The sequence below is a fragment of the Mobula hypostoma genome, chromosome 5, assembly GCF_963921235.1.
Source record: "Mobula hypostoma chromosome 5, sMobHyp1.1, whole genome shotgun sequence".
In the NCBI taxonomy this organism is placed as follows: Eukaryota; Metazoa; Chordata; class Chondrichthyes; order Myliobatiformes; family Myliobatidae; genus Mobula; species Mobula hypostoma.
In genome coordinates this window covers 144,049,519-144,065,046 of record NC_086101.1, presented here as the reverse complement: position 1 = coordinate 144,065,046, position 15,528 = coordinate 144,049,519, and the positions used below count along the sequence as shown (strand labels likewise).

At 40.3% G+C, this 15,528-nt stretch overlaps 1 protein-coding gene across 14 annotated transcripts in view; it reads right to left on the bottom strand.

The window, feature by feature from the left end:
* The window catches only part of LOC134347065 (nuclear factor 1 B-type-like), a 314,847-nt gene that overhangs the window by 182,025 nt on the left and 117,294 nt on the right, over positions 1–15,528 (bottom strand). For 11 of the 14 annotated variants that reach the window (XM_063049136.1, XM_063049147.1, XM_063049140.1 and 8 more), the window contains one exon: positions 9,908–9,988. The exons of the other annotated variants lie outside the window; for them this stretch is intronic. In XM_063049136.1, coding sequence (XP_062905206.1) covers positions 9,908–9,988 — 81 coding nt within the window. The remainder of the gene's footprint in view (positions 1–9,907; positions 9,989–15,528) is intronic. 14 annotated transcript variants of the gene reach the window in all.

Below are 15,528 nucleotides of genomic sequence, written 5' to 3'. Positions count from 1 at the left end.
CTGCAGTATAATTTTATTATATCGGCTAGAGTCCCACAAGTCTGAAATACCTGTAATAGAAATATAAAGTAATTAAGGCTGTATGAGTCTGCCACTACCTAGAAAATGACTGAGAGCCAAAGCGTTGTGACTACTGTTGTTCACCACTTACATTAACATCAGACACTGGAAAGAAAAAAATAATTATCAATAACACCAGTCAACAATGTTGTACGGTCAACATTACAATTTATTGCAAGAGGATGTTAATAAATTTGCACAGCAACCTGGTGAGAATACAAAGAAATAAGGAGGCGCCTGAAGAAAGCGAAGCAAAATCTATCATTAAGGACCTTCACTATTTGGGACACATCCTCTTCTCATTACTTCCATCAGGGAGGAGGTACAGGAGCCTAAAGACCCACACTCAAAGTTTCAGGAACTTTTTGAGATTTCTCAATGGTCCATGAACCCATGAACTCTACCTCACGATTCCTCCTCTGCAATGTTTATTTATTTATTTTATTGTATCTTACAGTAATCTGTTATGCCTGCACAGTAATGTTGCTACTAAACAACTTGCACGATTTATGTCAATGACAATAAACCTGATTCTGATGCTGATTTTAAGGAATTATATTTCGGTTTAAAAAAAAAGATATCACATGTTCCTTGGAAAATAAGAATCTGAATAAGATAGAAGTACAAGGGGAACTTGGAAGACTACAAATGACTACAAGCACTAGCAGCACAAGGGCATAAAAATAAAAGGTGAAGAAGCTATGTTTAACCTAATTCAAATCATAGTTAAATTACACTTGGAGTTGTAGTTACAGTTCTTATGTCTACACTTGTAAATAAAAACAGCGAAACTGAAGAAGATGCGGAAACGATGTCTTCTTTTAAGGATCCAGGAGGACTTGCTTCCACTCCAACCTTGTGGGTTATGTGGTGGCTAATGACTCTCCACACATGGGCAGGTGTTTGCTGATGGGGTGGGGAAAAGATTTACAAAGAGCAGCACTGAATTATGAAGATGTGCCTATCAGCAAAGCATTAACAGGCTGGCTCATTGAGTTTGACAGAAAGTCAAGAGGTGACCTAATTAACAGCTTTTAAGTTATGCAAAATCTCCTAAACATACTGCTGGATAGTTTCCACATTTCAGTGAAGCTACAGGCTATAGATTTAAGGTAATATTCAAGAAATCAAAGAGGAAATTCTGAAGCTACATTGAGTGTCAATACAATGAGACTCACTTATCAGCATGTTACTATAGTTTCTTTATTTTTTTAATTTATAGTCATTTATGCTTAACACTATACTACTGCCACAAATCAACTAATTTCACATCATCTAATTCTGTGATAATAAATCTGATTCTGATTCTGAGAGTCATAGGGTCATCAGCATGGAAACAGACCCTTTGGCCTGCCCAACTGGTCTATGCCAGGGATTCGGAGCAAGAAGGCTACGAGTGAACGGCTGATTCCTGGAGCAAAGGCAGTTTTTACTACTCAGGATAAAAGACAGGCAAGACTGCGCAGGCGCGTGATGTCAGCCAGTAGAGCACGAAAGGTTTAAAAAGACCGCCATATCCAGCGGGCAGCAGAGTGATAGGGCTTTGGCTCAACAGGCTTAGGTGGTAACGGGACGAAGCGAGGTGGGTCTACCTGTGTTATTTGCGGAAAGGAGGAAGTATGTGTGTGAGGCCAGTTTTCTGTGTTCGGTGTCAGATGTGGGAGGTCCTGGAGTCTTCCAGCTTCCTGGATGGCCATATCTGCACCAGGTGTGTCGAGCTGCAGCTCTTAAGCATCAGAGTTAGGGAACTGGAGATGCAGCTCGATCACCTTTGCCTGGTCAGGGAGAGCGAGGAGGAGATAGAAAGGAGTTATAGGCAGGTGGTCACACCAGGGCCACTGGAGACAGACAAGTAGGTCACAGTCAGGAGGGGGAAGGGGAAGAGTCAGGTACTACAGAGTACCCCTATGGCTGTACCTCTTGACAATAAGAACTGTTGGGGGGGGCAGCCTACCTGGGGGAAGCAACAGTGGCCCTGCCTCTGACACAGAGTTGGGCCTGTGGCTCAGAAGGGTAGGGAAAGGAAGAGGAAGGCAGTAGTGATAGGGGACTCTATATTTAGGGGGTCAGACAGGTGATTCTGTGGAAGCAGTAAAGAAACTCGGATGGTAGATTGCCTCCCAGGTGCCAGGGTCCGGGATGTTTCAGATCGCGTCCAAGATATCCTGCAGTTGGAAGGAGAACAGCCAGAGGTCATGGTACATATTGATACCCATGACATAGGTAGGAAAAGAGAAGAGGTCCTGAAAGAAGACTACAGGGAGTTAGGAAGGAAGTCGAGAAGCAGGACCACAAAGGCAGTAATCTCGGGATTACTGCCTGTGCCACACGACAGTGAGAATAGAACATAGAACAGTACAGTACAGTACAGTACAGGCCCTTCAGCCCAGTGTTTTGCTGACCTTTAAACTCTGCCTCCCATATAACCCCCCACCTTAAATTCATCCATATACCTATCTAGTGATCTCTTAAATTTCACTTGTGTATCTGCCTCCACCACTGACTCAGGCAGTGCATTCCATGCACCAACCACTCTGAGTAAAAAACCTTCCTCTAATACCCCCTTTGAACTTCCCACCCCTTACCTTAAAGCCATGTCCTCTTGTATTGAGCAGTGGTGCCCTGGAGAAGAGGCATTGGTTGTCCACTCTATCTATTCCTCTTAATTTCTTGTATACCTCTATCATGTCTCCTCTCATCCTCCTTCTCTCCAGAAAGTAAAGCCCTAGCTCCCTTAATCTCTGATCATAATGCATACTCTCTAAACCAGACAGCATCCTGGTAAACCTCCTCTGTACCCTTTCCAATAGGAATAGAATGAGGTGGAGGATAAATGTGTGGCTCAAGGATTGGAGCAGGGGGCAGGGATTGAGATTTCTGGATCATTGGGACCTCTTTCAGCGCAGGTGTGAACTGTACAAAAAGAACGGGTTGCACTTGAATCTCAGGGGGACCAATATCCTGGCGGGGAGGTTTGCAAAGTCTACTGGGGAGAGTTTAAACTAGAACTGTTAATTTTACGTGCTTTAGAAATTGTCGAAAAAACTGATTTCCAGAACTGTTCCAGTATAGAACAAGACGAAAACATATGTGTCATTTTAACTATTTCCATGACATATCGGCCAAACTGTACTGGTCCCAATGTGTCCCAATTATTCTTTTCTCCTGTTAAACCTCATCTCTCCAAGCCATTCATGCTGATTTATTCACTTCCTAGCTGAACTGAGGATCATAATCTGAGTGCACACAAACACTCTAAGCTTGGATGTAACATATGCCCGGTTTCTCTTCTTTGATAGGGGCTAAAAGAGAAAGCTAAAACAAACTATGGAATTCAGTAGCAAGTTAATCTGAGAATTTCAAAGAAAATATAGAATTTCCATCAAACAAAGAAAATAAAACAGAAGAAAGCAGGGAATTAGACTAAAAGGAATAAAATTCAATACAGTTTGGGAAGTGTACAACAAAGTAGAAACAGAAAAATAATTCAAAAGCCTTGAGATTATCTCTTGTCAAGTTTACGGTAGGTATGTTTAATATAATTTCATGTTGGATTGTTTAATACACCTGTGTTTAATTCCTCAGTTTTGTATTTAACCAAAACATTAATGAAATTTAATACAAACACCCTCCAAAAGAACCACAACCTGGTCGTGGTTTGGAGGATTACATGCCTCAGTGACCCAGAGAGCTTTACTGGTTGGAGTCAGGGCCTCTTTGTAGGGTCATGCATGCCAAACAGGTCAAGGGTAGAGAACAGACTAGGAGTGGTCTCCAGGTTCAGGGACTTAGCTCAAGTCTAACAACCTTGGCTAGTCAAACAAAATTGTTATAGAAACAGCAATGAAGAATCCTTCTACATCTGTGTGCAATGGTATTCCTCAGTCTCTACCTGGGACTTGCGTGGCCAACAGTAGTAATAACTGAGGGTAAGCTACTGGCATGATGAAGGAAGCCCTGAACACCGCCAAGACCAAGACGAAAATTGGTTTCTGGATCGTACACAAGGACAGACGGAGATGGGGGACCTTCATTGGTACCCTAAACACTAGCAGCGTAATGGGCAGTAAGTGAATACAAACATTATAAATGTTCATATGCTAACCTTAGCCAGAAGGACAAACTACTCTTTAGGTGTATGCTGAGTGCTAAATTTGCAAGAGAGAAAGAACAGGCAACTTAATGAAATAATTTGCAATATAATCACTCACAGAGTGGGAAAATGTACTCTTCCCACAGAAGAAGCAAAGGCGTAGGCAGAAAAACTATTATCTGGAAGCCAAAAAGAACAGAGGGAGAAAGATGCCAAAAAAATGGAACATTAAACAACCAGGAAGTCAGTTAAATGAAGATAAAGATAGAGAGACATGAGCTTTCATATTTTAATTGATGAGCACAGACTTTAAATTGAACCTGATTTTTGAGGCCACATCTGGCATGCTGCAAAATGATTTCAGAGATCGACAGTCTCCTTCCTACATCCCATTTACTAACGAGCACCTACAGCAACAGTAGTGATCAGTGACAATTATGAATAGTTAAATTAAACAGCCATCCAAATTTGACCTGCTTTTTTTTTGGTATTATCTACTACCTCAATGCAAATTGTCGGCATTACCTCCTCACAATAGATACTAATCACTCAAAGGCAAAACATTTTGGGTGACTAACTTAAACATTTTAAAAGTTTTTGATGCAGCTGATGTTGTTCTTATGGGTGGATCAATTGCTTTATTGGTTTTTACAGGGAACACAGAGCATAGACCAGCACAGAACAGGAGCAAGCCATGATGTGCCAATCTAACTGAATTAGCATTTAAACACATAGCTAAACTAATCCTTTCTCCTTACACAATGTCCATATCTCTCTACATAAATATACATATATAAGCATGTCTACCTGTACTACCAACCCAGTCAGCACATTCCAGGCACCCACAATTCTCATTGTGTAAAAAAGTATGCCTGACATATCCCTTTGAACTCATATTAAATGCACATATTCCTTTGCTCTGTCACTTCTGACTACTTCAATATACATTTTAATTTCTACCCTTCAACTGGGATAGGAAATTAACCTTGATTAACAGCATAACCACATAGAACTAGTGATGAGTGCAATCATTCTCCTCTTTAAGATTCTTCCTCCAAACATGCATGAATTAGAATTAGAATCACAATCAGGTTTATTATCACTGACATATGTTGTGTAATTTGTTGCTTTGCCGCAGCAGTACAGTTCAAGACATAAAATTACTATAAATTATATAATTAATAAATAGCACGAGAAAAGAATGATAAGGTAGTATTTGTGGGTTTATGGAACATTCAGCAATCTAACGGTAGAAAGGAAAAAGCTATTCCTAAAATACTGAGTGTGAGTTTTCAGGCATTTCTACTCCCCCATCTCCCCCACCCCCGATGGTAGTAATGAGAAGAAGGTGAAGGTCCTTAATGGCAGGTGCTGCCTGCTTCAAGCACGGCGCTTGGAAGATATCCTTGATGGTGGGGAAAGTTGCTCATGTGATGGGTCTGGCTGAGTCAGTAACCCCTGTAGCTTTTGCAATCCTGTGCATTGGAACCTCCATACCAAGCTGTGATGCAACCAGTCAGAATGCTCTCCTGTAGAAATTTGCAGGAGTCTTTGGTAGCATACCAAATCTCCTCAAACTCCTAATGAACCATAGCACCTGGCATGCCCCCTTTGTGACTGCATCAATATGCTGGGCTCAAGATATATCCTGAGATGTTGACACCCAGTAATTTGAAACTGCTCACTCTTTCCATCACTAACCCCTCAATAAAGACTGGTGTATCTACCCCCGCCCCCCCCCCCGCAATTCCCTTTTCTGTAGTCCACAATTCCTTGGTCTTGCTGAAGCTAAATGCGAGATTGTTGTTGCAACCCACTCAACCAGTCAATCTATCTCACTCCTGCACTTCTTCTCATTGCTTAAGCAATGATATACACAAAAATGGCACCTGAAGCTAGAAAATGCCAGCTGGTTTCATCACACCACCTGCTGTCTATAATACATGGATCATTTTTATAATAAAAGTCCGGTGACTTAAACAGCATATTCCTGCTTCTGTTTCACTAAACAAACTGCTATCCATTATGGACAATCTGGCACATCCTCTCCATGACCTACTGAATAAGCAGCAGAGCACCCTTTTGAACAGACTCATTCAGCTTCGCTGACACAAGGATTATTACAGAAAATCTTTCTTACTAAATGCAATAGGTATATACAACAGTTCGTCTCTGCGCAACAGGAGAACACACATCATGGTGCAATAGTCTCTGTTTGATTATTTTGTACATTATTATTCCACATTGCTAAATTATTATTGTGTACATCATTATTCTGTACGTTATTATTGGTTAAGTCTGTACACTGCTAAGTATGACTTTAAATGTTGCTAATGTAACAAAAGATTTTTCCACTTGGGTTCAATAAAGTAGTTATTAGGATTATTATTATTATATCAAGAAAATCATAGCTGATTTCATTACTCAATACCACTTCCCTGTATAAACCAACTCAGATATTTTTTATACATTTTAACAGTTTTAGATAAGTGTAAATGAGCTGTTGATGGGTCAGCATGGACGTGATAGGCTGAAGGGCCTGATACTGTGCTGTATCTCCCTTTGGCACAATGGCACATTTCATTACTTCTATTAATTTTCATTTTTTAACATATTCAAGAAATTATTCATAGCAAGTTGAATATCAAAGTAAGTTTAAAAACTTACAAAATCTCACAGACTTTGATAGGAAACAGATTTCAATCCCTAGCTTTGCTTTCTGGAAACAGGCTCTCAACCATTGCCTGAGGTCTATTTCTTGCTGAGAACACCAAGTAAATGGGATCAGTTCATTTGCCCTCAACATCTGGCTCAAGAAGATCTGAGGGGCCAGGGAGTGGGTCTGGGCAGCACACAGAATCCAGGTTGATTTGAGCTACTGCTATTGGGAGTACATACAGGTGGCAGCTGTAACAAGAGGAGGCAGTGTGCTTAACCTTGCTAGTCACATGAAGCACGATGAAATTTGGGACCTATGTACTTTGTACTTGGCACAAAAAAGTTAGCTTTGGCCAAAATGTTTCTTCTGCTTCATCTCTGGCTCCGAAACAGTGTTTGAGTGTAATAATATATGGAGGCTTTATAGGATTCAAAGAACCTGGGAATAGAACAGGAATAAATATATATATATATAATCTCCATAAAATGCTGGCTTAAGAAGGCACATCTGTTATCAAGGATCCCAGCTATCTGAGCCATGCCACCTTCTTACAGCTACCATCAGGCAAGAGGTACAAAAGCCCAATGTCGTACACCACCACATCAAGAACAGATACTGTTTGGTCTCCAAGAAAACAGCACAATCCTAGCCACTTCATCAGTATAGTAACACCATGACCACTTTAGTCGCTTCGCACAACAACAGACTTGGCTTCTTTTCTGCAAATTGTGTTTTCTCTTGTATAACCTTGTACAATTTATTGTTCTGTTTTTCTTGTGAATGTTGATTATCTGATGCTATGTGCCTGTGATGATGCTGCATAAAGCTATTTGTTGCACCTGTGCTTGTGCATATGACAACAAGCTTGACTTTGACCTTAATAGAAAACCAATCATAATATTACTGATTAGCAGAACTGGCTCAATGGCTTACTCCTGTTGAATATGTTCTTTATATTCTTAATATTATCATGCTATGCTACCTTCTGGTAGGATGGTGTTACGCTCAGATGCAGCGGCCATTCAAGGTCCAATTAACAGTGCATTTGTTTGTCTTGAGTCTTTTTTGCCATTGAGAATCTCTACTAGATACTAAGAACATCAAGTACTGCAGAACTATCCCATCAGCAAGTTGACCGATAGAGATGGAGCTGGACATATTGCATATTGTTGATATGTTGATGCCTGGGCCTGCTGTGCTGAGATGGTGTGCAATCCAACAAACAGAGCAAGTGATTCAAATGGAGGGAGTGATCCTCTTGGGACAATCTAATTGGGATCGCAAGAACCTGTTGAACATTGGTATAGCAATAGAGCTGGACTTATTGCATATTGTTGTTGTGTTGTTGCCTGGACTTGTTGTGTACTATTGTGCGATTCAACAAATGGAATGAGTATTATTTTGGACATTTTTATTGGGCTCAGAAGGCCCAATTGGACATTGGTATCGTACAACACTGCGAGACCATTCATTGGTGAGACCGACAGCAGGAGAGCAGTTGTGACAAGGATTAGGCTTCGGCCACAGGTTTGCCTTGGACACAGTTGCCTGTTGCAGCCAGCTAGGGGAGAGAGCAGGGACATCTGCATGGTGCCCTGAAATTATGCTGATTCAAGGGCTGGCCAAGCCTGTTGGTACTGCTCTCCAGTGTTTGCTCAGCAGAAGAACAACCTGGACTAGGGCAATCTACAGTTACGCCACTCAGGAACTTGAGTGACATTATTTATTTTTCTTTGTGAATGTATGTTTTTCTGAAATCATAACCATATGTGGTATTTGTGCTATGTGCTATTTGCAGTGTGCTGTGTGCTGTTGGAAATGTGTTTTGCAGCTTGGCCCAGAGGAACACTGTTTAGTTTAGCTATATTCATGTATGGTTGAATGATAATTAAACTTGAACTTGAACTTTAATAGTCTCTTTACACATATCAGCCCACTGTTAATAGTCTTAATTCTCAGAATTACAGATTTGACTCCATCAAAACTATTTAAACCAAATAGGGCTATTCAGTAAATGCTTTTAAGTGTCAAGTATAACAAGGAACAGTTCCAGAATTCATCTTCAACAAGCATCTTTTGGACATGTCATAATCACTTTAAAAGCAACAGCTAGTTAAGATAAGGGCTGAATGAACAGTGTTGGGAGATAAAGTAAACAAAGATCTGTGTTGAAGTTTGCAATGAGTCATCAGACAGTTTTTAAAAAAAAACTGGCATAGCCGATGCTGTTTGTGGTATTTCTGCATGATTTCATTTTTGGAAAGAGAATGAATACCAGCTAATGAGGATAAATATATAATCTGTTTGCAAGCTTCCACATGCTTTCCTTTTTTCTTTGAGCACTCCACAATCATTAACTTCTGACCTAGTTGGGCCAATGCTACAAAGTGATGAGTGTCTTTGCCAAGTAGGCTTACTTAAGCAAATTCATTTCAAATTGTTGCCACCAGCGTAGGCACTAACTCTGCAACCAGAAGAACCATGACTTTAGATCTAGGACTGTTGAGTCACACAAGTTAATGGCATAAGGAAGGATATTTAGATTATCTTAATAGATTATACTATTGTACAAATCCTCCTATGGCTGCTCCTTTGCACGTGCCTCCTAATCTATCCAATTGCTCGGATACCTACACCAGCACCCTATCACCCTGCTTCTTTCCTCTCTTTCATCCATTCCACTTGCCATTATCCACACACTCCTTTTGCACTCACTGCCGTTTAGAGGATGAAGGGGATCCATTTGAAACCTACCAAATATTGAACGGCATAGACAGAATGGATGTTCAGAGGATATTTCAAATAGTGGGAGAGTTTTCAAATAATTAGAGAATCAGGGGACCAGAGGACACAACCTCAGAATAGAAGGACAGGGATGTTGAGGAATTTCTTTAGCTAGAGGGTGGTGAATCTATGGACTTCATTGCCACAGACAGTTGTGGAGGCCAAATCATTGTTTTTTTTTAAAGTGAGGATTAAGTAGTTCTTGATTATTAAAGGTATCAAAAGATACAGGGAGAAGGCAGAAGAATGGGGTTGAGAGTGTTTTGAAATACCGGTAATCCATTCCCCTCCACAGATGCTGTCTAACTCACCAAGTTCTTCCAGCATCTTATCTGTTGTTCCAGATTCCAGCATCAGCAGTCTTGTGTGTCTCCTCCTAAGGTTTTCTTTGCCTGTACCAACATTGTGGATATATTGCAAGTATTGTCAGAATCTAACGTTAGGGTCCATCATGACTACAAAGTTCAAAGTAAATTTATTATCAAAGTACATACGTAGATCTCACCATATACAACACTAACATTTGTTTTCTTGTGGCTGTGGAAAGTAAATCTTTGAAATGCAATAGAATCGATGAAAAACCAAGGAGGATGGACAAATAAGTCATGTGCAAAAGACACCAATCTATGCAAACACAAAACAAAGAAAAAAGAAATAAATAAGCAATAAATGTCCTTAAACATGAGTCCATAGGTTGTGGAAACAATTCAGTGATGGGGTGAGTGAAGTTATCTATCTCCTCTTGTTCAAGAGCCTGATAGTTGAGGGGTAATAACTGTTCCTGAGCCTAGTGGTGAGAGTCCTGAGGCTCCTGTACCATCTTCCTGATATCACCAATGAGAAGCGTGCAAGAGAGTGAGAAGAGAGAAGAAAGAAGAAAGACTAACTAGGCGACTTCCCATAGAAAACTATTTTTAATCAAAGCTAAGCTTGCACAATATGCGCACTTTAATACACAGAGGGAGTTTGCTTGCACCCTGTCTTGCTTTTGTGCTGAGATCACAATCCATGACATACTACCGGCAAATAAGAACGCAAAGCATAAGTAAAACAGCAGCACATGATCAAGTTTCTTTCATCCCTTGGTTTTAAAGTTTCCAGTGCACGACTAGATTAATACAAGGGAATGCAATGATCAGCAGCTTTTATGGGGAGGGATGAAATCACTGCTTCAGGTATAATATGCCATATTTTCAAAGTCTGCAAGCTCTGACAAGTCCTGCTTGAAATGTATTGCTCACAATAGGATAGATATTTCAACTGCTGGTGTTAATTAAAATGTTTAGTGTAGCAAGTTCTGGTTCGAGCTCTCTTGAGGCAGGCAGGCCTTAACAGGGATAATATGTGCAAGCCAGCAACAATTGCATTTTATGCTTTAATATTCTAGGAAGGGCTCCAGGTTTGGATAACTTTGCTTGATCAGGTTTCAAACTCTACCTGGAACCAGCATGTGATATTACATCTCAGGAATTTGAGTTGCCTGTTATATCCAGTGACTCTCTGGATTTGCCCCCAAAGTTTACAGACAGCTAGTTGAAAGCAAATGAGACTCAAATTCATATGATGTACTTTTGCCATAGATCCGTGGAAATTAAAAATAACTACCCGGTCTCCTATAAGCATAAAGTCCTAGACACTGCAACGTTACTCAAAATACAGAATTCCTGTTGTTTGCGTTTTCCAGCATCTGCAGAATTCCTGTTGTTTGCGTTTCCAGCATCTGCAGAATTCCTGTTGTTTGCGTTTTCCAGCATCTGCAGAGTTCCTGTTGTTTGCGTTTCCAGCATCTGCAGAGTTCCTGTTGTTTGCGTCTTCCAGCATCTGCAGAATTCCTGTTGTTTACTCAAAATACATGTTTGTTTTGTTTGTTTGTGGTCTTCTGCTACTGTAGCTTATCCACTTCAAGGTTCGATGCGTTGTGTGTTCAGAGATGCTCTTCTGCACACCACTGTTGTAACTCGCAATTATTTGAGTTGCTGTCACTTTCCTATTCACTCAAACCAGTCTGGCCATTTTCCTCAAACCTTTCTCATTAATAAGGTGTTATCATCTACAGAACTGAGGCTCACTGGATGTTTTCTTTTTGGTATTCATACCATTCTCTGTTGTGTACGTAAATCTCACGAGATCAACAGTTTCTGAGATATTTAAACCACCCCATCTGGCACCAACAATCATTACACAGTGAAGAGCATTTAGCTCACATTTCTTCCCCATTCTGGTGTTTGTTCTGAACTTCAGCCGAACCCTTGACCACATCTGCATGCTTTATGCGTTGAGTTGCTGCCACGTGATTGGCTAATTAGTTATTTGCATTAAAGAGCAGATGTAACAGGTATACCTAATAACATGGCCATTAAGTGTATGTTATATACTCCAACTGGCTATTTAGCTTTTGAGGGAACCAGCTAGTCGATAATAGCAGGATGATGCAACATGTTTATTAGAGTGTCGGGGCCTTGTGTTGCTGATTGATTAACTCTCAGTGAGTACCCATCACAATGTACAGTATTTTTTCATTTTTGTACTATTATCAAATTATGCAAAGGTCAGCTCATTTTCCAGGCGCTCTTCAACAACTTGATGCAGTGTGCGAGTTCCACCTTCAACCTTTACTCATTAGCTGAGAGCCTGTGAGCTTCTAGTAGGCTGAGATAGTTATGGTACACTGGGAATTGTCATGCCTGTGACCACAGGAATTATTACCCGTCATGGGAGTAACTAAGGCCAAGAATTTCCAAGGATGTTCTGAGAAAATCTTCAGCAGTTCAAAACCATTATGGACACAGCCCTCCCCATTACTAACAGCTTCTGCAGGAGGCCCTGCCTCATGAAGGCAGCATACATCATCGAGAACCCGCATCGCGCCATCTTCATGCTACTACGTTCAGGCAGGAAGTACAAAGGCCTTAAATCTTATACCACCAAATTTAGGAATAGCTACTTTCCTATACCCACATGAAATATATAGCACGTTTTTCAGACTCCTGAACTGACCTGATCAAACCCTAACCCTACCTCAGCAATGAAAACTACCAACTATTTCTTGTACCACTATGCAAATATTTCTGATTGAGTCTTAATTTTTGCACTAAGGTCTTGTTTTTGTCATCCTTTTTTCTCTCTTCAATGTAAAAGTCATATTTTGTGTGTTGTCTGTACCTATGTGCTTGTGGTGCTGTTGCAAGCAACACTGCCATTATATCTGTACCTCACCATACCTGTGCACATGACAATGACCATGACTTGACTTGACTTGACTTGCTTTACCATTAGCAAGCCTGCCCCTGCTCAGGATACCATTTGTCCTATTGTCTGAGCATTATTTACCTAAACTATTATGACCCTGAAATCATTTGGTGTCAGCTCAAGAACGAGTAAGTGTTTCTCAGCTATAGCAAGCTGAATCTGGAATATTTAAGCATACCCATCCAGCTGCCACTTTGAGCTTACCCTTGAAGGTGCCCAGGAAGCTCTGTTATGTGCAGTATCCAAGACATCTTCAAGGAGCAGTGCCTCAGAAAGGTGGCATCCATTATTAAGGATCCCCATCACCCAGGACATGTCCTCTTCTCATCATTACCATCAGGTAGGAGGTACAGAAGCCGGAAGGAACACACTCAGCAATTCAGGAACAGCTTCTTCCCCTCTACCATCCAATTTCTAAATGAACATTGAACCCACGAACACTACCTGTCTTTTTTTATTATTTCTGTTTTTTGCATGACTGTTTTTAATTTAACTATTATACACACACACACACTCACCTTACTGTAATTTATTTATTTTTCTCTACTATATTTATCATGTACTGTATTGCATTGAACTGCAGCTGCGAAGTTAACAAATTTCACAACATATGCTGGTGATATTAAACCTGATTCTGAAGTAAGTTTTTAATTTATTTTCTATATTGCTCCAATCTTTTAAAGTAATAAAATGCAAATTTCAATGCTATCTGCTTGATTTTCTGGATCCATTTTTGATAATTTCTCAATACATCTTGAGCACTTTGGTTGGTTTTAAGTCAAATTTTGGCAGCTTATTAACAGATGTGGGTCTGCAGCTCTTTCCTTAATGAATGTTATGCATGTTTCTCTGGCTATTGTTTGAGAATACAGTGCAATTGGGAAATGACTGTCTTATTTGTGATAAGGTATCATAAATCTCCCCAATAATAGAAAAGATAGCTGTTAGGATTGGATTGTATTGGTGAGATCCTGGGAAAATGATGAAGTTTGCTTTGGCACAGTACTACAGATCTAGTCAGCTTCCTGTGAAAAGGAAAATGCTTTATTATACAAGAGGACAAGCCATATTCTCCATCCGCCAGAATTGTATCTGGGTTCTCGCCAGTAACATTGACAAGAAGGCAATATTTATTAAATCATTATCTTGCTGAAAAAGGAGATTTGCAGATCATGCTTACCTCTTACTTACAGAGGTCAATAAATTTGTATCAAGCAATATTTTGAGCCAGCACTGAAAACGTTCTCTGGGAAGAGCTGCCAGACTTTTCTGACGAGATCTCGGAAAATCAGAAACTCCAGATCACTGACTTTCTAACAGACTGTCTGGCCTGAGCACTGCAGTGACTTGGTCACTCACCATGATTTTGCTGTTGCTTTGTTCCCAAACTGCTAATTATCACATGTACCGAGATACAGTGAAAAGCTTTGATTTCATGCCATTCAGACAGTCCAATGCATACAGAAGTGCAGTGAGGTTGTACAAATGGAAAGGCAGAAGGCTGAATATTGTGTTATGGTTACAGAGGGAGTGCAGTGCAGGTAGTCAAGTAAGACAAGGTCAGTAAGAAAATCAGTTCTTAATTGCACAAGAGGTCCATTCAAAAATCCAACCTCCAGAATAGAAGCTATCCTTGAGTTTAGTAATATGCGCTTTCAGGTTTTTGTATCTTCTGCCTTCTGGGAGTGGGGAAAAGTGAAAATGACTGGGATGAGAAGAGCCTTTGACCATAAAAATAGAGCTTTTCCAATTTGGTAATTAGGTCTTTTTGTGTTTTCTGAAGCAAATGGCAATAGAACATGGTCAGTAACTTTCAAATCATCCCTGTGCCCTTTATATCTTCTGATAGAACAGCTCAATGGCTTTGGGTTTCAAGAGTATTGTGTGTAGTTCTGGTCTTCCAACTATAGTCGTGCTGTCATTGAGCTAGAAAGGGTAGAAAACAAGATTCACAAGTATGTTACTGTGTCTAGAAGGCTTGAGTATATAAGGACAGGCTGTACAGGTGAGGGCATTTTCCCTGGAGTGAGGGGGAACCTTATAAACGCCATGAAGGGTATGGATAAGGTGAATTTGCCACATATTTTCTTCCTTCCAGGGTAACGAAGTTTTAAACTAGAGGACATAGTTTTAAGGTGAGAAGATATTTAGATGGAACCTGAAGGGCAACTTTTTCACAAAGGAGCTGATGTGCATGTGGAATGGTGTGTCTGAGGAGGTGGTAGAGATGGATATGATTACAATGTTTAAAAGACACTTGGACACTTATCTAGGAAAGATTTGGAGGTACTTGTACCAAAAGGGACGAGTTCTGTAGACAACTTGATTGGCATGGGCAAGATAGGCCGCAGGGCCTGTTTCCATTAAATATGTCTCTATGACTCTAAGGATAAACTAAACCATTAATTTAAAAATACCCTTTCAGTTCATTATTACGCCAGGCTAAGGTACTCAAGGGTTAAAAGCAATTTCACAGCAGACAACAAATGTAAAGCAAATATTGCAATCCTTTCTACAGTATTGTATGTTAATACATAAAAAGCATAATGCCTGAGGCAGTTTCTCATGCTCTGAACAGAATGATGGTCGGTAACTGCAAGTCAAAACAGCATGAAGCAAGATATATTTTGTAAGAAATACAAGGAGCTGCAGCTCACACAAAACCAAGTTGTGTGTGTTACAG